Raw genomic sequence first — 27,528 nt, 5'->3', positions numbered from 1 at the left:
AAATGAAAATTAAGCGCAAAAATATTGGGCTTTTACAGGAAAAAGGAAGTGCTGCTAGTCACTTAGACACTTCAATCACGTAGGTAGATTATTTATACCATGCTAAACGTGCTGCTGGTCACATAGGCACCTTAGTGTTCAAGAACGTGCACGCAATGGTGCAGGTTTACCTTCGCAATTGTTTGCTTTAAACAGTTCTCATTTATTTCTGCGATACTTTTTGACAAGTAAATTCAGCGTCAAATTTCTCCACATTCACCCTTAGGTGCTTCTGATCACAGTTTGATCTCTATAAAACTATTATCTGATTCTTTTTCATTATCAGAATCTATCATTGTACTTCTTACAAATACATTAAAGCTGACTGGGACTCTTTTCATGATTTTCTTCGTGATGGACCTTGGGCAGAAGTCTTTTATCTTTCTGCTGACAAATTGCTTCTTAAATATCTTCTTGGATTCAGACTGGCATGGAATCTTTCATTCTCTCTCAACAATTTTATTGTGCTGCTGCAATTTCCAATTGCAACCATAACTTCATATTTATTGTCAAAAGAATTCCACAGAAAACAGACACCTGTTTACTATTGCTAAAAACCATTGTAAAAAAGTTTTGTCTAATGCCAAAGCCCGTTATTCTCAGGTCACATAATCTCGTGTTTCATCTAAAAATTAGGCTCCCGAGACTTCTGGAGAATCTTTAATTGTGTCTACAATAAGAGCAAATCTTTTATTCCATCTCTCTTGTATGGTTCAGATTTTTTTACCTTACCGAAAGACAAAGCTGAATGATTTGCTAAAAACTTTTCATCAACCTCATCTCTTGATTCCACTAATAACATCGTACCTAATAATAACTTTATTTTTGGTTTGAGTTTTTTCTAATAACGAAGCAAAAGTTCAAAGCTTAGAATAAAATTTCAAAATGCAGAGCAATTTCCAAAGCAAGAACAATAAACCAAACAAAAACTTTTAAACTTTTAAAACAAAAACTAAAGTTTCACACTTTAAAATAACACTTCTGTCAAAAAACCAAGATAACCTTTTCAAGCTGACATAGAGAAATGGAATATGGGGTTTGTAAGCTTATGGTATCAGGATCATAAAAATGTTAAAATTGAAATCAAAACAATATATACAAAAAATTATTTCACATTTAATTTTATTACAAAAAACTCATGAAGAAAATCACAAAACTGTTTGTTTTCTTTTATAATTGAAAAAGTGAAGACAGTGCTGTAATGAGACAATTATTGTAAAGACTCAAGAATTCCTATAGGAATTTGTGATAGATATCGCTCAGCAACGAGGAGAAAAAGATGATAGCAAGGTCATAAATATTCTTGCTTCATTAAATTGTGACGGAATTTATCCAAAGATGTCCTTAAGACAGCAGCCATGCCATTCTGTTGTCAGTTGTCTCAGCTGTCAAATTGATCAGCTTAAGCTCAATCAAAAATATCCATTAGAAATCTGCAAAAAATTTGAAAGTGAAAAAAGTGTCCACAGATGTTCTAAATGCCTTTTAATTTTTGGCAAAGGTGTTTTTTGCTTTAAATGTAATCTTTGCAAAACATGAGAATTTTTGCAGCAATGGACAGCAAAGTTTTTCATCAAATAGCTGCCATAGGAATTAGCCTAAATCACCTAAGTCAAGCTAAAGGTGGTAGAGCTCTGCAATTGACACCAGGTAGTTTAGGTTCTCTTTTTAAATTTCATTTTAACATACCTCAATAATGAGTTATACCTACGTAATGAGGTTTTATTTATATTTTTTTTCCTTTTTTTAGGCCCATCAAGTGCAACTTTTTGAAGCTACCACAAAATTGATTGCACAAGATATTGCTCAAAATCAAATCAATACAGGAATGTCCGAATTTGGCATGAGGAAACTTGCATCCACTCTCAATCAAGTTTTAAAGATCAAAGTCTTGGAAAAATATATTTATTAAAATTTTTTGAATTAGATAACAACCTTGCTTTTACACATTCAAAACTTGAAGCAATGGAAAAAAGATATTTTCTTAGCATATCATTAAACTTGGAGTAGATGGTGGTGCAGGATTTTTGAAGTTTTTTCTCGGGATTGTAAAAACAGATACAAGGCCTAATCTTATTAATTTACCACCAAGAAAGCGACTCTTAACAAGTTAAGACAGTTTTCCGAATACTTGCTGTTAAAATTAACAACACATTTTTTAACTCAACTTAAAAAATGTGTAAAAAATTACTTATTTATTTGTATTGTAGATATGCCAAGTTTTTTAATGCTGTCATTTCCATAATTGCTGTTTATAGTAATAAAATTAAATGTTGAATAACGTTTTTGGATATAATGTTTTGATTTCAACTTTTACATTTTTATGATCCTGATATCATAGGCTTTCAAACCCTATATCCCATTTCTCCAGGTCTGCTAGAAGACGTTATCTTGATTTTTTGACAGGAGTGAGGAGGTGGAGTGATAACTGATGTAAATAACATCATGTTTAATTTTTTTTTCAAAACAGAGTGAAAAAAAAATAACATTAAAAAAATGATAACTTTTGATAACCACAACAGCTGCATAGTTTAGTGATTGCAGTATAACGAATGCAGTAAGGTGCTTCAAAAAAAAAGCATTTTTTATTTTAAAATTATATGGTTGATTGCGAAGAGAAGTTTTCTACATAATTAAATAACAACAAGTTAATTTTTTTTCAGTAACTTTTTGTTAATTTTTTTACTTTAAAGTTTCAAAAATTAAAAGTAAAAAATTTAACAAAAATGAAAATCACAATATTTTAATAACCAGATTCCAATCACATATTTAAAATCAGGTCCATAGCAAGCTTCTTGTTTTTGTTTTCGAATTTAACTTTATGTAAGTTAAATTCGAAAACAAAAGAGTAACACGGAGCAAACTGCAAACATTTATATGTTTATGTAAAAAAAAAAAAACATGTTTATGTAAAATAAAATCTTTGCAAAAATATTGCGAAGTTCGGAGTCTTTAAACAATAAAACCCGTATATGTTTACCTCACCTCCCTTATAAAACACTTTTTTTAACATTTTAAACTAAATTCATTTACTAAAGTTCATTGACAAGTCGCAACGTTAGAATTATCTTGTTTTATTTCCGTTTTTTGATAAAATATTTACTATGATCTATGATGATTAATATACATTATTATACTATTTACTATGATGATTTATTATATTTACTTGATCTATATTTACAGAAAAATCTTTTTCTTAAATAACTTAGCAAAACAGGAGAAATATTGAACAAATAACAGAAATTTTGAATAATTTTGTTTTTTAAACATATAAAAATAAAGGTGCTATAATAAAAATAAAGGTGTTGTAGAATGTAAACATTCTAAATGTATGCCTGGCATTTATGTCTTCCGAAGCATCGACTACTAAACCATCATCAGCTTTCTTTCTTCATCTCCTGATACGATTCTTCGATTGCTTATAGTCAACATCTGGTAGTATTTCTTTGACAGTCTTTTCATATTTATCAAAGTGGTCCTTCACGTCGGTCAGATAAACTACCAAACTCCGATAGAGATTTTCACACACTACCAGATTAATTACTTCGTGTTGCAGTGCAAAACTTTTTTTATGAAAATATTTCCGTATGTCCTGCCAAACTACCAGCATCAACAAAAACTCCAATTCCATCATTTTATTACCTAAACTTGCTGCCTCTCGCACAGTGTCACCTTTCTATGACTGCTCGTCAGCAATGCTCTCTAGTGCATCTAGTCCAGAATAGCACTAGTAGCAGCTGAGTGTACTTCCCATCGAGTATCTGAAAGGCGATTTTAAAATCTTTTTATTTTGTACATGAGATTTCAAGCAGAATGACCTTTTCTCTCATAGCAACGACAGTTTTATGATTTATTTCAAATGGTGACATTCCTAAATCTTGCTCTTCAACATCTTTGCTGGAATAAAAAGACTGCTTCCAATCGCAAAAGGTGTTATACAGAAAAATTAAAAGAAAATCGATCCTTTTTTTTTTGATGAATCAGTTGAGATTTCAATTGAACTATTATGGCATTGTGTTATTTTTTTTGAAGGTATTGACGTCAAGATTTTAGATTTTGTGTTAGTAAAATTAGTGATTTCCAATTGAGACGTCAAAATATTTGTATTAACATACTGATGATACTGGAGAAAACTGATTTCCTCAAAAATGTATATTTTTAAATATCCTGCTACCACCTGATTTCCTTCTTAGATTTGAATCATGTTTTCTTTTTCCCATTATAAAAAATGCACTGATGAACTAGGCTAGCTAATAAAGTAAAACACGAGGATTATAGTTTTTCTATAAGTTACAAACCTAAATATAATAGTTATTCCCAGAAATCATGGCTTATTCAGTTTCATAAACATAAAACATTTACTGGTAGAAACAGTTATTAAAAGCTGATTCCAGTGTATATGGCACAAAACGCTAAAAAAACGTGCTTAGTGTGCTTAACGGTTAATCCGGTACTAGATATTATATTGTAATATAAGCAAGTGTTTTATTTCTTTAATATATTATGGTATTATATTGTGACATAAGCAAGAGCATATTTAAGTGACAAACTTAAGTATGTTCTTGCTTATATCACATTAGGATATTTAGAAAAACAACCACCTCAATTGGAAAGATTGTAAACTTTACATAATTATAACTCTTGAACACTAAAAAATTAGTATTTGATATATATATATATATATATATATATATATATATATATATATATATATATATATATATATATATATATATATATATACATTAAAAAATTAGTGTTTGATTTTATATAGGGGAGAGGGGGGCAGCATTGAACATTTTTTAAACTTTTTTTTATAAATCAATATTTTGATTATTCTGATCACTTTTTTTTCTTCTGAATAGTCAAAACAATGATTAAGGAACAAAATTGCAGTGTTTTAATAAATTCTGAGCAAACATCAAGTCAGAATTCCGATTTCTTTAACCCGCGTGAAAACGTTCAAAACTGCCGCAACCTGAGGTAGCTTTGAACTCACCTGGAGCAGTTTTGAATTATCTCTGGCAAATGGAAATGACTTGAGATTACATTTTTTTAAATAGGGCATTGAGCTATTTTTAAATTTCATTAAGTTTAGGTTAGTAAAAAAAAATATATTTTTTTATACATTCTAATCTTATAATCACTCTAGAGAGTTGATCAAACAAAAGTTATATAAAGCTATTTAAGCTGTAAGTAGAAGCAGCTTAAAAAAAAAAGCTAACAAAACTAAACTTTAAACTTAAAAAAACCCAATTATAACGGTAAATAGTAATGGATAAAGTTTAAGCTTCTATTAGGTTATATATATTATATAGAGTAACAAAATCTAAACTTTCAAAAAAAACTGTGTAAGAAATCAAAATAATTAAAAGTTAAGATAACTCTACAACAAAAAGTATTTTTTGTTTAAGCTTGGCTTTTGAGGATCTAATTTTGTAGGTTTCTTGTTTTTCAATTCCTAATGATGTTTCAAGTCTTGCCTTGCGTAAAAGATAAGTTTTTTTATTTCTTCTCTTTCTGGGTTGTCAGTAAGAATCTTAGATTTCCCACTTTTTCTGACTTTATTAGTTTTTTTACAAGGTAGAGCTTTTGGATATGGTCTTACTGATTCAGGTGTTATTGTGTGCTGTGATTGTAAGGCATTGCTTGTAATTTTTTGCTCATCATCCTTATAATCAATTATAAAAACTTGTTTTTGCTTAACTATGCCTTCAAGTGTAATAGGAATTTGATGTGAATTATCAAAAGTAGTTAGTGAATTATCAAAGATAGCTATACTAAATGTTTCTATCAGAGGGCGATTAGTTACTTCAGCACTTTGAAAGTTATCATTGCAGAAAAGAAGTCGTGAAAAAAGAATATATTCCAGATGCGGAAAAACATGCAACAATATTCTTGGTAATATATGTTGTAGTATATGTTGGTGTCACTATGCCAACTAAATTATGTATTGTTGTTGTTTTTCCTGGATTGCATGCGAGCCAATCATTTTGAGAGATAGGCACTTTTTGCTTGAAAGGACCATTGACTGCCACATCCAAAGGTTGCATTCTATGAGTGCAACGAGAAGGAAATGTTAAAACTACCATTCCATTTCAATGGTATCTAATGTATAAAGGCTTTCATGATTATCCATTAAGAGTAAAATAAGATCCACTTTCGAACATCTGAGTAGTATTTTTATATGTTCTAGAACCTTAAAAACAATGGCCCTGTCATCTAGTCACTTGTTGGACTGTTTGCATAACCAATACAACCAGATGGTCCTCCTTTTATCATGGTTTCATGAAACCGTGCTCTTGGAAATATGAAGACAGGTGGATTGAAATTTCCTATGGTATTTCCTACATTACACATAGTAATTAGTTGCCCACGTTCAGCAGACACACACTGTCCTACTTATTTTGTTCCATGTGATGCTATAACATGGGGTGCTTGTACTACTGTCATAATGCTGATTTTGTCGATATTATTAATTTTATCAGAAATTAAATTATATTTTTTTTAAACTTTGGTACAAAAAACTGATTTACATTGTGCTGATTGAAACTTGTTGAATGAGACTAACTTGTATTTTCAGGTTTTCTAAGTGAAAGTTCTTGGTGACGTTTCATGAAACCCTTCAACCACTCTATACCAGCTTGTTTATTTTCCATCTGTCTTGACGTTCCATCAGTTACTTGGACATTTGCAAAGTTTCATAGCATAATGAAATGCTAATTCTCTTGCTTTTTTATATGTTACGCCATAATTCATTTTAGAGCTTTTTGTTAGGTGGTCTCTTAGCATTATTTTTTCATCTTTGTTAAATACTTGTGCAACAGTATATTTAGTTGTCAAACCAAGCTTGGTCTTATATTTTTATACTTCTTTATTCTGTAATGTAAAGTATTACGATTTATATTATAAATTTTAGCAGCTTCGCTTGGCCACATTAATCCATTTACAACTTGGAGAACAGCATTATTAATATCTTTCTCTATGACTTCTGTAACTCTCTTTTTTTATAATTTCGAACCATTTTTAATATTAGACAATCAAAATTCAGGCCGTAATAATCAAGCAATACAGTGTGAGAAGTTTAAACGATTCAAAGGTGCCCCATTCGATTTATTCAAAACTGCCCCAGCAGCATTTTAAATGATAAACAATAATTTTTTTAAACAAAATTATCTCAATTATTGACTTTTTTTGCCTAATTGTAAATGTTATGATCTATTCTATCTTATAAATAACGTTAAACATCTCACAAGGAAGAAACGTGGTCAGGAAAATCTTACAACTTTACATCGCAATGTTTACGATTTGTCCTTAAAAACAATCAAAAGTTTTGTCCAGTTTAAGCAAAATGTTAGAAAAAAAAGGTGAAAAAATGGCGCTCTTATGCCAGTTTTTGCAAAAAAAATTGTATATATTTTTTTTTTGTTGTTGTTGCAAAAACTGGCATGAGAGCGCCGTAAGAATTTGAATATATATGTATATGTATATATATATAAAAATAGATATATATGTATATATATATATATACATAAAAAAAAAACATATATATATATATATATATATATATATATATATATATATATATATATATATATATATATATGTATATATATATATATATATATATATATACATATATATATATATATATATATATATATATATATATATATATATATATATATATATATATATATAAATATATAAAAGACCAGGTTTAAAGTTCTATTGTAGATTCTTTGGATATATTGTAGATTCTTTTTATAATTTTTTAGAACTACTTGGGTTGTAACTAATCATCCAAAGAAAGGGAAAGTGGACAGTGACGGGTTTAGGGGGACGGGACGGGGTATGCATCCCATCCCCCAGAATCAAAAAGTCCAAAAATATCTTAAAAATTGAGGACCTAATTTTTTTTTCAGGAGATGCAAATGTGATACAAAGTACAAAAATATTTTAACATACCCACCAAAAATTCCTGGATCCGTCACTGAAAATGAAGATCAAGTACTTTTACTTTTGTATTAATTTTTTTATTTCATTATTTATTATAGCTATATTTTTAAGTTTGAAAATTTGCTCCGAATGATTGATTGCCGTGTAACAATACCAGTTTGGAACTGGGCCAGTTATTCTCATGTTATTTGGAAGTCGACACCTACGTATCACATGTGGGACGATGATGGAGGATTTGGTAGCGACGGTGACAAAAATATTGCTTACTGTGTTGGAAAAGGTATTTTTAGTGCAGAAAACTGGCAATTAAGACTAGAAGATATGGAAATTATTAGAAATGAAACATGTTTAGGAGAAGATGAAGAAATAACAGCAGAGTCAAAAAAATGTTTTGAAACATCACGTTTACCTATATACAACAAATGTTTGCGCAGAAGATTTAATGGAGCTGTGCCTAATATATCGGAAATAATTGATGTAATGAAAAAAATAAAACCTGAAAACTTTTTAACATTTGAGAACACTCTTCGTCGATTGTGGCACAACAAAGTTCATAACAGAATTGGTTAGTAAACAAAAACTACTTTTCTTTAAACTATTTATAAAAAACTATTGCAATATAAATTTAAAACTTTGTATTGCAACTTAATAACTTAATTTTTAATAAGCTACCTGAAATCAAAACACTCCAAAAATAAAAAAATAACTTTTTTTAGGGGGCCATATGCAAACACAGTATGCTGCTTATTCTCCGGAATTTTGGAGCCACCATGCAATGCTTGATGCAATATGGACTAAGTGGCAAGAAAAGTGTAAAGATTGCATATACAATAGTATTACTGAATCGGAATTGCGTCTAATAGGTTTTAACACTTATCGACGTCATTATCTTGATATTTCAGCGTTAGGTGAATGCGGAGTTCATGTAATGTACGATCAAATTTTTGACATAAGTTTTGAATAAATTAAATTTTTCAATATAGATGTTTGTCTTTATTATTAGTATATTCACACTGTAGAAAAAAAGTAATATCCCAGCAAACATAGTTTTAATGGATTTGTATTATCGGCTACCTAGTGGGTAGTCGCTATAAATACCTAGTGGCTGCCGCTACAAATGGCCAGCCGATAACTTTCTGACATGTCAATAATGGCTAGTCATTAGCTAGCCCCTTTTGGCGGCTGCCATTATTACTCTACTAAGTAATCTACGAGCAAAACTACAGGTCCACTGAAATTCCGCTATACAATGTTTGCTGGGATAATATTAAATTTAGGGATAGATGACGGCAAACATTGTTTTAGTGGATATGCAGTGGACCTATATAGACATTTTTGAGCAGTTTATTAGATTTTTGCTCATCAGTTATTTAGTGGAGCATTAGTGGTAGCCGCTATAAAAGGCCAGCCAATAACTTTCCAACATGTTATTAATGACTAGCCATCGGCTAGCCACTTTTCGCGGCTGCCACTATGGCCCACTAAGTAACCGATGAGCAAAACTATAGTGGACCACTCCAAGTGCCTATATAGGTCGACTAAAATTCCGATATAGCATGTTTGCTGGGGTTAGTAAAATTTGGTGCTTTTTTTAAACATTCACACCCCCCCCCCCAATCTCCTCATTTTACTTGTAGAATCGCCTTTGCTTGTGTCAATTTTAAAAAAAGTAAATTAAACCTAACAAAAATAAATATATGCTATAATAAAAATATCTTATAATTTGAAAGATGAGTTGTTTTTTTCAGTGCATTTTTCATATAACTTTTCTGATTACAAGATAACGAGAACGAAATATGATTATTGTTTTATATATAATCTACCGATAATTTTTAACATGATAAGATTATACCTATTTTTTTTTTTAAAGTAAATAAAAGTTAAATATTAAAAACAAATATGTAGAGAATAGTTTGAATTTTTTACAAATAAGTAAGATAAATGTGACCAAAATCAGAAGATTTGGTATTTGAGTTAGACCGAGGTAAGTTAGTCCATTTATTTAATAGGTAAATAAAAATGGTTAGGTGAAATATTTTTTTAATTGAAGCGTATAGTCTTTAATGTATATTTTTATTGTAAAAGTTATATATATTATTCAACTTAAAAGTTACCATATATTATTCAACTTAAAAGTTTTAATAAAACATATATTATTCAACTTAAAATATTTGATTCTTTGTTTGTTACCTTAATAATTTATTTACGTACTTTTTTTTATGGTTACGAAATATTTTAGAGTACGTCGCGTTGGTTTGACAAGGTTCTAACGTAAATTTTTTATATTAGGAGAATTTAGAAAAAATCTTTTAATTTTTTTTTAATGTTTAATTATAATTATTTATATTGTTTTTTCATTTGTTTATGTATTCTTTTTTTGGTTGATGTATAAAAGTACATAAATAAACAAAAAACAATTATATAAATATTTTTATTTAGGCAATAAATAAAAAAGAAAAACGTTTTATTTGCTACTCTCCTAATATAAAAAAAATTTGTTGGAACCTTGTCAAACCAACGCGACGAGTAGTAAAATAAGTTGTTGTGGCGCAGTGGTCAGAGTTCTGTCTCAGAAATAAGAGGTCTGTGTTTTGTGCTGACTCTGGCCAGATACGGTAAGATGTGAATGATCAGAGTGTTAATTACTTCAATAAACTGAAGTAATACTCTATTTAAACTTATTGATTGAAATAACTTGTTGATTTATAACTTGACACATTAGTTAATATTTTGACTATTTTGGTGATTCTTTTGCTTAGGGATCGTCCATAAATTACGCAACGCAAAATATGTTTAAAAAACAGAAGTAGGAGATAAGCTTTTTTACGCGACGATTTTCATCAAACTTAATGGGCTATTTTGATTTTTAATTTAAATTAAGATTCTGCGAGGGAAAACGTTTAAAGTTTTTTGTTTTGATTATTATGAAAGTTTGCGTTACGTAGTTTATGCTAGATCCCTTATAACACCAAAATTTCATCGTTAAACTAAAAAATTCATCTTCTACTTGATTAAAGATTAATCTTCTACTTGATTAAAAGATTCATCTTCTACTTGATTGAAAGATTCATCTTCTACTTGATTAAAAGATTTTTCTTCTAGTTGATTAAAAGATTCATCTTCTACTTGATTGAAAGATTCATCTTCTACTTGATTGAAAGATTTTTCTTCTAGTTGATTAAAAGAATCATCTTCTACTTGATTAAAAGATTTTACAGTGCAAATAAAATCATAAATGTTGTTGTAGTGCAAGTAAAACCATAAATATTATTGGAGTGCAAATAAAGAAAAAAAAAGTGGTGTATTGTATTTATCTTTTAATGAATACTTAATAGTGTACCTATGAGATTACTTGTTTTTCATGTAATTATAAGTTGTTTAAATAATGCAAAATTTTACTTGTTTACCACTTTATGAAGATTTGAAACATTTTTGATCTTCTAATTTAAAATTACAAGTGTAGCTTTCTAGAGATGTTCTTGGCTTAACAAGTAGTTCTACAAATTTGTCTAAAATATCTACAAATTCAAGAAGGTTAATATCTTTTATAAAAGCATTGATTTTACAGGCAGCCTAACCATTAAAAGATATTTATATTTAAGAGCATCCCATGTTTTCATGTTTCATCATTTATTAGTTACAATGTTTTTTAACACGATAATTTTAATTTTTAAGCAGCCCATTTTTTAACACAGTGATAATTTTTTTGAACAGCCCATTTTTCAAACAAATCTTTCTAAATTTTGTATTGATTATTGCGGACCGTTCTTATGGAATGCAACAGTTTTAAAAAATTTTACCGAGGATTTTATTTATCAAAGCAATCATTTTCATCTTTTAAACGAAAGCTTAAAGAACTCATTTTTACAATCGAAGATTTAACAATATACTTATGATATTTTTTAGTGATCTTCCTTTTTACCCTCTATTTAAACATGAATTTATAAAAATTATATATGTTTTTTACTTCGTTAACTTATTTTTATCTTGTAAATATCTTATAAATTTTAACACGAACATTTCTTAACGGTACTCGACGACAAGACCGTATGGTCTTCTACGAGTCCCCGCTTCTTTTATTATTTAAAACGATCATTATACGTTATGTATATATATATTTTATTATTATATACTTGTATTTTAAATGTTGTAACGAAATGCTTATTTAAAATGTAATGAAAAGAACAAAGAGACAAACAAAAAAAAGCAAACCTCGAAAATTAAATTTTCTATGCGTTTGCACAGAGGCGTCCCGAGGGAGGGGGTGCGTAGAGGGTGTCTAGCCTCTCTTAAGAAATTTATTAGTCGGCAGTTTGGACACCGGAGTCGGCAAAATTGGATCTATAGTTGGCAGTTAGCAAATGTTAGCCAACGAGGACCTTTTTTTTTTTTAGATTTTGGTCGGCAAAAAAAATTTCTAGTTCTTAGTCAGCAAAATACATACGTCACCTCTCTTTAAAATCTCTTCAGGACGGCCCTGGACTTGCATTTTTAAATGCTGTTTTACTTTATTTTAGCGCAATTTTTTTATAAGAGAATTTTGTTAATTTATAATCGAATTAAAATTAGTATATAGACCATAACTCGTATATTCTTTGATAAATGTATATTTACGTACATATTATTAAACTTGTTTTGGCAGCTGCCGTGCAAATGAATAAGTGATTTGAAGCAAATGTTGCAATTATTGAAGATATTATAAAGTCATGATTAAAATATGATCATATTTTAACCATGACTTTATAATATCTTCAATATTTACACTGCATCAGTTATCGTTATCATCTTCCTTCCTCCTGCATGATGATTCCCTTTATATGAAAAGGATTATCGCAAACTATAGCAAGTGGAGCAAAATCAATCAAAAACAATCGCCGTGTACAACAAGTTATGTTACGCCAATCATGTTTAGTTCCTCTGGTTATATTTATAAAGCTGACTATTTGTGGAACAGAAGAACCGAAAGTGGACCACCTGATGTACAATCCAATCAAAGTCAGAACGGTTTGATTCTATTCACTTTTTTGACTGGTTTGTTGTTTTTTGTCAAATTTTGGGAACTAAAGTTCATATTAGTTATAACCTAAGCAATCTTTTCAATGAAAAGGGAATTAAATTTACTAAAGAAAATAGTATCTCCTTATAAAGAAAACACTTTCTTGTTCTATAACTGGCTCACAGTGGCTGGTGAACTTTAATTCAGATAAAACTCAATTTTTTTTCAGCCAATCGTTATCGCAATAATTTAGATCTTCCTATATTTATGAACGGTGATGTACTCGATGAGTCACCTACTCTTCATCTTCTAGGATTAACTCTTACTTCCAATCTTTCTTGGAAGCCATATATCAAATCAGATGCAAAATTAGCATCTGCTAAGGTTGCATCTCTTTATCGAGCTCGTCACTTTCTTACTTCGGATTCTATTCTCTATCTCTATAAATCTCAAATCCGGCCTTGTATGTAATACTGTTGCCATATCTGGGGCGGATCTTCTAATGATGCCCTTTCTCTTTTAGACAAGGTGCAAAAACGCATTGTAAACATAGTTGGACCTGCTCTTGCAGCCAACCTCCAACCATTATCACATCGTCGTAATGTTGCTTCTCTTTCTCTTTTCTACAAATACTATAATGGGCACTGCTCTAAAGAGCTAGCGTCTCTTGTGCCATCTACTAAAATTCATTCTCGTGTTACTCGTCATTCAATTAAGTGTCATCCTTTTTCTGTGACTGTTCCTAAGTGCTCCAAAAGCGCTTATTCGTCTAGTTTTTTTCCTCGAACATCAGTTCTTTGGAATTCGCTTCCTTCATCTTGCTTTCCTGATTCATATAATTTGCAATCTTTTAAGTCGTCCGTCAATCGTTATCTTGCTCTACAATCTTCATCTTTTCTCTTACAGTAACTTCCAACTTTAATTAGTGGCTGCTTGCAGCCTTGTTGGAAGCGAAGATGTTTAAAAAAAAAAAAAAAAAAAAATGGTAACTCTACCTATTTATTGCAATCTCTTGATGTTGCATTTTATGGATCACAAAAAACATTGGAGGAAAATACATGATCAATCGAAAACCTTTTGTTCAAAAAAATCACAATTACAAAAAATAAATCTCTTTTGTTTAAACTTTAGTTACTTATAAACATTATATTCGTCAGATCAAAAGGTAATCAGCAACTTCGTAGCTTAGTGGTTTTGAAAAAAATATGGGGTTCACCCATTAGATGTAAGTATCATCTTCAATCGCTTACAGAATTTAAGAATTTTATAGTCTTATATTGAACTTCTTTAGGGCTCAGAAAACGTCCTTAATTTAAGTCTATAAATTTTCAAAGTTTAAGTTTAAGTCTATAAATTTTCAAAAAGTTTAAGTTTATAATAAAAGTTTATAAAATTTCCTTAAGTTTAAGTCTATAAATTTTCAAAAAACCGTGTTTTTTCTCTCAAAGTTATCAGGTTCTCCACTTATTTAGTAAAAGTAAACAAACAAAAAAAGGTATTTGCTGGTAGTAATAGCTCTTTTTATTCTATTTCCTTGAGGAATATTCTATTTTCTAAATGTCTTAGCAATAGTTAAAATAATTCCAGCATCGAGCAAAGTCCTTAATAAAAAAAAAGGCATTTAGGAACTTGACAGGTCTGGAAATTAAAGCTAAAGTTAGGATTCCATAGTATACAGCAATTATTTTATATTAAATTACATAACAGAAAATCTTGGTGTTTGAATAATGACGTTGCAAACATTTAATTTTAATTATACGATAAGTGGAACATTTGATAATTCAAAAATAAAAAAACAGGGTAGGATGACAGAAATGCAAAAATTAAACTAACTGGAAAATAGAATGTCAATTTAGGAGAAGTAGAATAAATTTAAATAAAACATTTTATTGGGTGTTGTTTATACTTATTTTAAGTATTTCTAAAAAATCTATCTACACTTCTTGCATGACAAGCACTATAAATTAATTATTAAACATCATAAGTAAAAAGATATATTACACTTCGCATAACTCATCTAAGGTGTATAAAAAAAAAAAAAAAAAGGAGAAAAAAAAGGGGAAATAAAAATTCTAATAAAACCTTCAACACTGCAGAATGAATGCGTGGACGAAGATCATGAATTAAAGGATTAAAACATTAAGCATGATTCAAGCATGATGAATGTGTGCATAAAAGAAAAAGTATAAAAAATTCGCGCAGATACCTAGATACTATATTCAAACACTAAAACATACTTATAAATAACACAAAAAAAATTTGCTAAAAATGTCCCTGAACACAACTTAGAACACTATCTAAAATCAAAATATTTACTGAATCTTGATACAAGACTAGCGTCCAATATTAGCAGCTGGCCCAATCGCATTATCTATAAATTTATTAATGTAATATTACAAGTTTATTGTCACGTATGCATTAAATTCACGATAAAATATTTGAACGTACCTGGATATATAGATAAAATAGAAAGGAGCAAAGAAATTAAAAATCTTTATCCCATCCAGTAACATCGTCTGGGGGTATTTCGTCATCTTTTGGATAGTCATCGAAATTTGAAGCGTCTAAAGGTGACTTAATCTATATGAGAGAAAAGTTTATAATAGAACTCACATAATCTAGTTATACAATAATTGTTCATTAAGTTGAACATTTTGTAACCTTTAAAATAAAAAAACTTGATGCAAAAACAACTCACTTTAGGAATAATAGGAGGTCCTAGTTTACGGTTCTTTAACCCATCCCAATTAAAACCATCAAACCATCTATAGAAAATAAAAAACATTTTTTAAAATTAGACAACTACATAAAATATCACAGTTGAAAGGGCTTGAAAGCTAACCTAGACAAAACCACTTTATAAAAAAATATCAATAACTCTGATAGAAACGCCTGCAACTTAAAATATTGCAAAATAAGGTTTACAATCACTAGAGGTTTGAAAATTTAAAGAACCAACAACAAACAATTTTAATCAAAAAATTTAACGAATCAAAATGGTAAAAAGGTCATGAAATCATAGAAACTAGCCATCACTATCTTTTTAAATATATTAGATATTTAGCTTTTGACTCAATAAGTATTTCAAACTTAAAAAATTACAATCATATTATCAATTCTAAAAAATATATTACACAACACAAAATAACGGACTTTTCACCCATGTCTACAAAGTATATGATGTAAAAATGTAAATACAGCTTTACATCATACTGCTTTAAAAACCTTGAGCAAACATCTTGATAACAAAAGCTGGTGCTCAAGATTGTGTAAATGGAAAAACAGTTTTATAAACACTGTTTTTGACAAGATACTAAACCTGTGCAAGAACAGAAACAAGGATATAAACAAAGATACATACGCATATAAAATATTTTATTTTCAATGCGTTTTTTATGCCCTCATTTATTAAAATTTATTTATTTTAAAAGAAAACTAATAAATATTAAAATTACTTGTGCTTTTGTATATCCTTTAACCCATTTCTTTGGTAACCAAGTCGCTCTGATGGATTATCTCTAAAAGATTATTAAATAATTTAGACTTAATTATTATTAAAAATCTATTATAAAGTAAAGAATTTTCTTACTTGCATAATTTCTTTATTAGATTATGAGCATTGCGAGTTATTCTTCGAGGAAACTCAATCATATCAATTCCTTTCAAAATAATATTATATGTTTTCATTGGGTCAGAGCCAGAAAATGGAGGGCTGCCAGTAAGCAATTCATACATTAAAATACCAAGTGACCAATAATCTGCTGCAAAATCATGACCCTAAAAAAATATTATTAAAAGCATATATATATTTAAAAAAAAAAAAAAAACGAATATCAAATAAACACATATGAGTAAACTGTATCTCTTATGTAGTTATTTAATGCAATTTTGTAAAGGGAAACTGTTATTTAAAGCTACTTTAAGCAGACGAATAGTTAATAATTTTGTAAGCATATATTAAAACTTAAAACTTTTATTAACCTTATTTAAAATAATCTCAGGAGCAACATATTCTGGAGTTCCACAAAATGTCCATGTTTTTCGCCCAAAACCAATCTTCTTAGCAAAGCCAAAATCCACAAGTTTGCAATAACCCTTATCATCTAACAGAAGATTCTCAGGCTAAAGTATAAAACAAGTTATAAGGCAAAAACAGTTATATTTAAACAACTTTTTATTAATAGCGCCGGTAAAGTAAACATGACAATTAAAAAATACATAAAACAATAAAAAAAACATAAAAACAATGGACATATTAACACTAATTTTAACACATTAATTTTTTAACTTTTTTATTTCCCCCATTTTACAAATACAACTATTAATTTAGCTACAAAAAACCATAAATTTTACATACTTTAAAAACATTAGCATACCTTTAGATCTCTGTAAACAATACCTTTAGAATGCAAGTAGGAAAAAGCTTCTATCACACAACCAACATAGAAACGTGTTGTATTGTCATCAAATGAACCTCTAATTTGATAAAAATATTTTTTTTAAAGGTGGCAAAACATAAATTACATACATACATCAAAAATAACTTTTTCTATAAGAATTATATAACTTCCGAAATAAAATGCGGAATCAGCCCTCAGGATCAAGAAAAATAAGGTCTGCAATAAATTCCTGACCTTTAACTGTTAGAGGTTAACAAATAAAATTAAAAAAAAGGGGTTACCATAAAATGAGGTCGGACATTTTTTGCCTACCTCAAACACTTTTAGGTCTGCAGTTAAGTTGACATTGCCAAATACTGCCTAATTCCGAGGGCTTAATGTGGAACAATTAAAAAATATTTGAAAGAAGCATTTTTGAAATAAAAAACATCTAATTATAACTGTAATACCTATCCCTAAGGATGGTCCACAATTCACCACCCAAACAAACTTCTAGCAACATGTATAAATACTTTTTATCTTTGAATGTTTTGTATAATCTAAATAAAATTTATATCTTTAAACTATTAAAAAAAAGACATTTAAATATTTAATATTTTAAAAACTATGTAATTATACATTACACACAAACTTATTCACACACTAACTCTCACACACACACAAATTGATGTAAATTAAATACGGATACATTTAATTTATTTCATTAATGTAAACAATAATCAAATATAATACAATTCTACCTTACTATAAAAGCACAATTTGCTTCAGACATAATTCGTTTCTCAGACATAATGTGATCTTGTTGACGAGTTTCTACTATATGTTTCTTTTTTAGTTGCTTCAGTGCAAAAGTGCGTTTATCATTTGCAAGTTGAACCTTAAAATTAATAAAGTACTATCTTTATATTAATTGAACTATTATGATGGAAGGGAAATCTTATGAAACCTCAATGACAGGTGTACAGTATTAACAGAATTGAATCTGTAAAGTTTTATTAAATTTTAACATGAGAGATAACTTGAAAAAATGTGTTAAAGATTAGATTACTAAAATTTTTTAGTTCCTAAAAGATTTATGCGTAAAAAAAAAGTAACAAAAAAATGATAACTAAAAACTTTTTTAAACTCACATGTTTTCAAGTAATGGGTGTCAAACCTGAACTCTATTCTGATCCTGTAGGACTAGAGATAGTAGTTGGTTAACAATACTATATGTATTTATAATGGTAATAGTAAGCATTTATTTACATTTAAATTATAAACTTAAATGTTTTTTTATCATTTTAAAATATTTGATAATATATCAACATTATTAGAATGTCCAACCCGGAGAAGCATGGTAGCAAGGATGCTATAATAACAACCTTGAAGAATTTCACTTGAAAAATTCACTCACAACAAGGCTGCAACCAACCACTATTAAGTTGGGAGTTAAAGAGCAAGGAATTGTTAATAAAAGACTTGAGAGGTTGTATGAGTCAAGAAAACATGAAGATCGGAGAGAGATCCCAAGAATTTTAATGTGGGGAAAAAAAACTAGGTAATTAAAAGTTTTTATAGCATGAAGGGATGAATACAATAAAAGAATGCGACTTTACTGAATAAGGAGTCAAACAAAAACGAATTTTAGAAGATGAAACTAGAGATGATAGCTTCTTTGAGCAGCAAATATGATAGAATTTGTAATCTCGACAATCTTTAAAAAATGCATTGTAAACTACATTTACAATGCATTCTTTAAAGATTGTCGAGAAGAAAAAGAGCATCATTAGAAGAACCAGCCCAAAATATGACAGTCATGTTTTGTAATTAATAATGTTTAGTAATTATTGCAGTAAATGAAATAAAACGATAAGGATTTCTTCTAAAAAAAGAGATATCGTGGTGAACAAACTAATGTAATATATAAGATGTGTAATCTTTACCTACTGGTCAAAGTGCTTTAGAATAAAATTCCTATTAAATCCTAGAAATTCTTAATGATAAAAAAATAATAATTTGCAAGACAATTAAAAGATATCAAAAGTGAATTTACCTTCAACAAATTAAATATTATAAACATCAAAACAGATTTTATGAATTTCAACATTGATGATTGTAATAATTATATCACATATCTTCAATGCAATAACCAATAAAAATAGTCATTTAACCAAAAAGATTTGAAAAATGAATAGTAATTTCTATTAGTATAACTAAAATAATTATTACCAATTCTACTCTGCCAAAACCACCAACACCTAAAGTTGCTGCTATTTTTAGTTGATCTAAAGTTACAAATGAAAACTCATCTTGTTCTTTTGCCAGCCTAAATAAACCAGTAAAAAGTTAATATCTACAAACAACAAATGCATAATGAAAACATGAATAAAAAGATTACGTTGGTGACTTAAGATCAACTCCTCGCTTTTTATCATCACTTTCATAATTATCTTTCTTGATATCACTGAGAGTTTCAATAAACATTGAAAACGATTCCCTATCAACTACTAAACATCCGCAACCACCTTTTCCAGCAATAACATTAGCAGTTCGAAGATCTTCTCTAAAAATAAAAATTTGCTAAAAATTTTTTTTATGAAAATATGTTTCTTTAAAGATTTCAGGATATTTAACTAACATTTAAATAACATTTTTTTATATAAGTAAAAAAAATGTTATAACTTAGGTTAAAAAATGCAAAATAAAAAAGTTACTCAAATATATAATAGAAATGTAAAATAAAAAGTTAATGAAAAAAAAAAAATTATATGTTAAAGAAGCTATGTGGAAAATAGAAATAGTTAACTAAAAGTTACCACTGTACTGCCACCACTGCAATTATTAAAAGATAAAAATAAAAAAAGTTTATTAAACTTTTAAGTTTCTAGTTTTAATGGAGAGAAGAAAAAGTTTAACAAAGAGAAGAAAAAGTTTAACAGAGAGAAGAAAAAGTTTAGCTTAGTAAATCTAATTTCAAAAATAACAACAACAGCTAGTTAGTGTACATTTGATCAAATACAAATACTTTAATTTAAGATTTCTAAATACAAATTCAAATACAAATATATGTAATTGGCATTTTCCAAATAAAAATATAAATATTTGTATTCTAGTATTAGAAAATACAAAGATGTTTTAAATACAATATTGATAAAATGGTATACTAAATAGAAGAATGAAAATGAATCTTAAGCAAATGTCTCTTAAAAACCAATTTTTATCTTATTTTAGTGTTAAAAATGAAAAAATAAAAAACAAATTTCTTGATTTTTCCAAAAAAAACACTGGTCAACCATAACAAACACGTTTCCATTTAACACAAATAATAAAAACAACTCACCCTAAAAGAGCTTTCTCACCAAAATATGCTCCTTTACTCAGTGACCGTACAAACTGTGGTTCACTATGGACAGATGCTCGCTGAGTTATGTCAACCTGAATTACAAAAATTAAAAACTCAGGTTTTTGTGCACAACTATTTAGAATAAAATAGCTAAAATTTATATTATTTATATAAAATAATATTTATTAACATACTGTGCCTTTTTTGAGAATAAAAAATGTGTCACCACGGGCACCTTGTCGAATAATATATTCACCTTCTTCATAAAATGCCTAAAAATTTTATTAAATATTTATTACAGGATTTTATAAATTTATTTTTTAATATAGAGAAAGTATATATTTAACTGACTTCTTCTAACACATCAGCAATTTTTGCTAAAGCATCATCTGCAACTTCCTTTAAAACGGGTACACTAAATTATGCAAATCAGGCAATCATGCAAATTATAAAATATTCTAAAAAAAAATGTCATTAAATTATTATTTGAATATAAGATAAATACCTTTTTAAGAAGTCCATATGCTCTTGCTGTCTTTGCATACCAGTCTTCATCATGATAGTTTGGAAACCTTGCCTATCAATTGTCCATAACTTTCCACTTGTTGTTGCTAAAGTTTTCATTAACACAAATTGACAAAAACTCTGATAACAAGTATGAATTGCTAAAATTTTAAATATCGTAAAAACCTCTAACAGTAGCAGTTCGAACACAGTTATATAAGATAGCCAACTCTCCCATTGCTTTTGCTGGTCCTAATTCTCCAAGAACTTTGCCATCCTTTATAATTTCACAGACACCATCTAAAAATATAAAAGTTCACAATAATTTAGACAATCATGAAACACATTATGAAATATGCATTTAGGATTTGAAATCTAAATCTAATGAGGATTTTTAATAACTTTTTTAGGGAGACCACAAACTGAGTTACTTTGGAAAATTTCCATTGAAATATTTTAAAAGAGATTTAGTAATTTTACCCTTAAAACAATATTTTTTTCAACTTGGCATTAAAAGTAATTTTCATTACATTAAAAAAAAAAAAGATCATTTTTTGTATAGAAACGCCATAAAACCAAATGCAATAACCTATAACAACACATCAAATAACTGATAATAGTTTTCAGTTCTCAAGAGACAAAGAATTCTGTATAAGAATTAAAAAGTTTTGAAAATGAAATAAATTATCAATTTATATAAAAATGTTTGAGTAAACTTTACTAATGTGCAAAAATAATTTTAAAAAACAATGTTTTTTTTAAATCTTCAACAAAAAAATTACAAAAATCATTAATACTAGAACTTTATTTCATATTTTAGTACTATCTAATTATCTCCCTTAATGTTAAAAAAAAACTCTACTTATCTTCAATTATCTACCTTAATGTTTAAAAAAACTTACCTTCAATAACATATAAATGCTGTCCAGGTTCTCCTTCTCGTATAATATATTCTCCTTTTTTAAATTCTTTAGAGTACATAACATCAACCAGCTCTTTGACTTGGGAAGCTTCCAAATAGGTAAGAAAGTCATTATCTTTAATAGCTTCCCTGATAGTATCTTTTGACCTGATTTAATATGTAACAATTTATAATTAATAATGTTTTACTTTATTATACTTGAAAATACATATGTTTAAAACAACAACAACAAAAAATCTTTAAAAGTTTAATACCAACACACATGAAATGTTTTTAACAATTTATATGACAACAAATGTTGGTTTAAAAAAACTTATTTGATTATAGTTAAATAGTAACTTCTAAATCAACAAATTTTATTTACAAGCTTTCAACTACCTTTTTTTTAATAAATAACCCCTCAAATCTCCAAAAACTCCCTAGTGATATACATCTAACATATCATACAAATTAAAAAATGTATTTCCATCGTGTTATGGCTTGAAAAGAGAAAACCACAACCTCTGAACCCAAAACATACTACTCCAAACAATGTTAATTTATAAATCTACATTACTCCCAACCGAAAACGGCAAATCTTAAAATCTTTACCGTTGTGTTTAGCCCCCAACTACTTGATCTCCCTACAATTAGGTAGAGAAAAGTGCAAAGATTTATATTGACTATACTCCTTATTACTGCATTATAAATTACCAATAAAATTATAAGTCTTATTTGTGCAAACATTCTAAAAAAAGATTATTTTGAAATCAACCTTTAGATTTGTCTTATTAATATTTGAGAACTAAAGTTTTATATTTAACTGTATTAACTATTAATAATAATTTCTTCAAAAGATTCAAATTCAATTAGAAGTTTTTTAAGTTTAACTGACACAGTTTCTTGTGAATATGAATTTGCTATTTTCAATTAAAACAGATATATACTTGAAATAACTCTATTTTTGATGAGTTCATTTATCATAAAGTTAATGATTAATGAACTTATCAATAAGAAATGAACAGATAAAGTTATAACTTTGTATCTGTTATCTATTTAAATATAGAAAATAGAAAATTCATAAGTTGAATTAAACTTAAAAAATATTAACTTAACTTAAAAAATATGACATTTTGGTTTATAAAGTTGACTTTTTAAATAATAAAAAAAAAATAAAAAAGTTATTTTTCATAAACAAATTTAATAACTTATTAAACTCAAGAAAATAATTTAACTTTTACTATTAAACTTGTTTTGCCACTTCTAGTTTAATATTAATTTACAGAATACAAACTTAAGAAAATTATAGAAATTATTTTATAATATACAACTCCATATATACAAGTATTCTATTTTAACAAATCATAAACAAAGTTTTAGATTTAACGTCTCACTTTCTTGTCTCTATATGATTGCAATTTAAAAAGAGTGCATGAATGAACATAACAATTAAAAGCCAACCCCTACAAGTGAACTATATTTAAGATAATGTTTAAGGTAAAGTTCAACATATGACTGAGTTGCCACATTTTTAAAATTATTCAAAAAAATTTCTGAACCCATCTCAAAAAATATAACATTCATAACTTCATTTTGATTGGCGAAAATAAAACATCCTGCATTAGTAATTCATTTAAAATTAACTAAATTTTTTTAAAATTTTTAACCAAACAAAAATAAAATTTAAACCTTAAGTTGTCTGTGCCATATTTAGAACTTTAAAAGATATTTACAAATCAAATAAGTAAAAAATATAAAAAATGATATGGTTTGTTTAACTCAGTTAATAAATAATTGCTTATAAACTCTAAATATTTTATGAAATTATTATCAAAATGAAATTTAGCCAAGATATTATATACTTTAATACTTTTAGATACTTTGTACAAACTTTATAACCCTCCTTGCATTATAAAGTGTAATACACAGTTTAGACACATTCAACTATTATATCTATATACAATCTCTCTGTCTGTCTTCTATCTATCTCTTTCTCTCTTTACATACATACATACATACATACATACATACATACATACATACATACATACATACATACATACATACATACATATATATATACATATATATATATATATATAATATATATATATATATATATATATATATATATATATATATATATATATATATATATATATATATATATATATATATATATCGTTATTATATGTAATAACAATAATGATATTATAGATTTATCACAGTGTATGTGCACATATTACAAAGGGGGCTTTATAATGCACACAACTACCAAAATATAATAATACCTTTGTGACTTGGATATCCTTTTAAGAGGTTGAGCTTGAGCTTGTGCTTTGGATAACGTTTGAGGTTCTGCAGATATACCTGGCAATCTTTGTCTTGTTTTTGAAACTGTAGCAGATGTTGGGCTTGATGGTTGCAAAACAGATCGGTATTTATCAAGTTCACTATTTAATTTTTTAATTGTTTCATCTTTCTTTTTAAGTTCTTGTTCTAACATTTGAATTCTAGAGTCTCTCATTTTAATTTCATAATCTTTCTGATGCAAATCTTTAGTGCTACCCATGTTACTGCCGTGTTCTGAACCAGCACCACCACTATTACTACTAGCGTCGGAAGACGATGAGTTACTTTGAAAAAACTTAAACATTATAGCAGTATTCACATAACAAGACTCCACACCGTTGTAGTAAATTCAGTGAAATTTATCTGATCATACAGAGTATTAACTAAAACATTTCTTATTTTTACAAAATATTTAGTTTTTTTTTTTTTACTTAACGCGTATTGGGTGTGGAGATAATTTTGTGTTGATTCAAAATGGCTTTGCCAAAAGCCCAAGTTAGCAACTATAACTTAATAAAAAGTATTGATGAGAAGTATAGAATTCTTATCCCAATATAATATATCTAATTTGAAATATATGTTTGATTTCGAATTTGTTAGCATAAATCGCCAAAAAATAATTTGAAAAAAATTGTAATAATTTAAAACCTAAAAAAAATGCTTCAAGATTAGCATTTCCAAACTTATATTCGAGTGTAAATGCCTACAATGCAAATACATTTTTTATTTACTAACTTACAACAATTCTTTTTCTTCTTCAATTAGAATTGCAAACACGAACATCAAATTCTATACGTAGCTCATCAAATTTTTACGAATTAAACATTTTTTTAAACAAAAGATGAATTTTTAATAAAATATTAATACGTTGCGAGAGAAATTGGTTCCGAAAAAAGCCTTCGGCTATGCCATAATGCTAATTCACTGCTGATGTAAAATAAACACTAAATAGCTTTTTAACAGACAAAATGAACAAATAGTTTACCTTTTTATTTTAAAACAAATAAACGCTGTCAGTCGACGAAGCGCTATTATATTTACAAATTTTTTTAAAAGCAAAGCTTTTACGAAAGCAGTCGATGTATGCTGTGCGAAAATTGCACTTATTTGCATACACTTTTCATTATTTCCTTCTTATTATCATTATTTAGGTTTATCTTATCATAATAATTCGAATAACGAAAAAATACTATTTATAAAATGTAGCGCTAAAAACAAGAGCAGGATATAATTCAAAGCCTTTTCTTTACCTTCCGTCACAGTTTTTAAATAATGTTGTTGGAACATCACAATTGATTTCCTACATAATTTTCAAGTAGGTTGACAGTTATAATTACTTACTGAAAAATATAACCAAATACGGCAAATAAATTCTTTTTAAATGCACATACACAAAAAAAAAATGAATGCATTAATATTTGATTGGCAATATTTAAATAAAATTCCTTTAAAATAAATAAACTTATAAGTGTACTCTATAGAAATAAGATGAGAAAAGATTATTAAAGAATTTCTTTTTTACTTTGAGATAATGAGAACTCGTCTGAAAAAACAAATGTGTTTGGAGGTTTTACGAAAAAGCTATTAAAAATGAAAAAAAAAATCGCAAACGAACAACCGTATTACAGGCTGAATTAACCGAATAGAAAATAAAGAACATTTGTCTAAAAGAATTTATAATTTTTATTGTCAAGATTATTTACTTTGTAAAGATTATTTTCTTTTTATAAAAACTTCAAACATGTCCCTTAAAATGTAAGCAGAGGCGATTCTACGAATAAAGTTAGGAAGGAGAGGAAGGGGGGGGGGGTATTAATACTAAAAAAGTATCTACTAGTTCCTTAAAAAAAAAAGAAAAAAAGGGGACCTCAAAACTAAAATTCACCAGACTGAGTTGTGTAAAATACACCCCACCCCACCCTAAAATCGCCTCTGAATGTAAGGTCTATTATAACGCCCTAACGTCCGTAAGGTTATCATAATAAGTCAGTGACACCATAGTAACGACTCATAGTTTTAACAACATTCCAAACTTTGAAAAATTTAAGACTTTTTTTTATTGAAACTTGAAACATCATACATAAAATAAATAAATAATCAAATTTAAAATTGAAAAATTGGGTTTCTCAAAAAATTAAATCAAATACATTATAAAAAAGTCAAATTAATCACGCAGTCATAGAAAAAAAAAAAAAAAGCCCGAATACAAATGTGATTTTTCCTAACTATCTTCCCTTTAAAAGCAATCAAAATGCTTTCGAACCATTAACTAACTTAAAATAAGGAATAGAATTAAAGCAATTATAAATTTTTTTTGCTGTTTGAATTAAAAAGAAAAAAACCTTTGGAAATATTTTGCATCGTTAATACGATGCAGCAGTAATTTTTAAATTGGGCAATTTTTTAAATTGCTCAATTTAAAAATTACTGCTAAATACTTTCGTAAAAATAAGCGCAGTTTTTTAAAGTTTATTTAAGGCGATCTTTAAATGTTAAATAACGCATACATCTACAAATTATTTACACATACATATAAAATATATAAACAGAATATACAATTAGTAATGTAAACAAATCTCGCGTTTTTATAAATCTCTACCTCGTTTAACCCGAGAAAGTTAAATAAAAACTCAACTTATACTAAAGCATTTCATTAATAATAATAATAATAATAATGAAATTTAAAAATAACAATAGAAACAATAATGGCTGCTAGAATGCAGATAACTTACAATCACGGATCGACGCGAATACGTTTATTGTTTTTAATGACCTAAATTTCGTCTGCTTACTTTTTTGTTTCTTATATGCTAAAAAAGGCGCCACTTGCGAGATGTTTTTTATTACTAACGCAAACAAAGCAACTTTATTTATAAAAATAATCTTTCGAAAATTTATGAACAAGATCAAGATAACAACTCAATAAAAAAATAACACTACATAAAAATTGCATAAAAAGTTCTACATAGATTCTATAAGTAACACACACACACCATCATCTAGAATATAAATCTTTAAAAATAGCCTTATCTAATCAATATTTTCTAAGGCA

The 27,528-nt window shown here is 27.8% G+C and overlaps 2 protein-coding genes across 3 annotated transcripts in view; one reads left to right on the top strand and one right to left on the bottom strand.

Annotated features, from left to right (window-relative positions):
* The window catches only part of LOC105843588 (tyrosinase), a 60,459-nt gene extending 51,497 nt beyond the window's left edge, over nt 1–8,962 (top strand). The window contains exons 4-5 of the mRNA XM_065811925.1: nt 8,097–8,563; nt 8,715–8,962. Of these exons, the coding sequence (XP_065667997.1) occupies nt 8,097–8,563; nt 8,715–8,962 (715 nt within the window). The remainder of the gene's footprint in view (nt 1–8,096; nt 8,564–8,714) is intronic.
* A 5,916-nt stretch (nt 8,963–14,878) lies between these two features.
* LOC100201371 (cGMP-dependent protein kinase 1) lies at nt 14,879–27,483 on the bottom strand. 2 transcript variants are annotated; one of them, XM_065813885.1, is made up of 19 exons: nt 25,216–25,415; nt 24,416–25,124; nt 22,126–22,292; nt 21,410–21,523; nt 21,225–21,330; nt 21,071–21,134; nt 20,914–20,991; nt 20,717–20,811; nt 19,775–19,939; nt 19,606–19,702; nt 18,135–18,271; nt 17,844–17,933; nt 17,371–17,470; nt 16,976–17,116; nt 16,584–16,771; nt 16,450–16,512; nt 15,693–15,759; nt 15,443–15,574; nt 14,879–15,365 (listed from the first exon to the last, which is right to left on the bottom strand). In XM_065813885.1, exons 2-18 carry the CDS (start codon nt 24,778–24,780, stop codon nt 15,479–15,481), a joined length of 2,133 nt encoding a protein of 710 aa, XP_065669957.1. In that variant the 5' UTR covers nt 24,781–25,124; nt 25,216–25,415; the 3' UTR covers nt 14,879–15,365; nt 15,443–15,478. The 2 variants fall into 2 exon arrangements, with proteins under 2 accessions (XP_065669957.1, XP_065669956.1); XM_065813884.1 differs by having other exon boundaries at nt 24,416–27,483.
* Nucleotides 27,484–27,528: the final 45 nt, after the last annotated feature.

The sequence above is a fragment of the Hydra vulgaris genome, chromosome 12 (assembly GCF_038396675.1).
Source record: "Hydra vulgaris chromosome 12, alternate assembly HydraT2T_AEP".
NCBI classification, from domain to species: domain Eukaryota; kingdom Metazoa; phylum Cnidaria; class Hydrozoa; order Anthoathecata; family Hydridae; genus Hydra; species Hydra vulgaris.
The sequence above is the reverse complement of the archived record's forward strand: the minus strand, read 5'-3'. Positions and strand labels throughout refer to the sequence as shown.

Bases quoted from the DNA above. Each gene is read 5' to 3' on its own strand.
- LOC100201371 (XM_065813884.1), bottom strand. From the start codon at position 24,780: ATGTTTAAGTTTTTTCAAAGTAACTCATCGTCTTCCGACGCTAGTAGT. The intron at 22,293-24,415 runs GTATTATTATAT...ATATTAAATCAG, and splicing joins AGGATATCCAAGTCACAAAG to GTCAAAAGATACTATCAGGG. The intron at 15,760-16,449 runs GTAATTTTAATA...TATTTTCTATAG, and splicing joins AAGGATATACAAAAGCACAA to ATGGTTTGATGGTTTTAATT.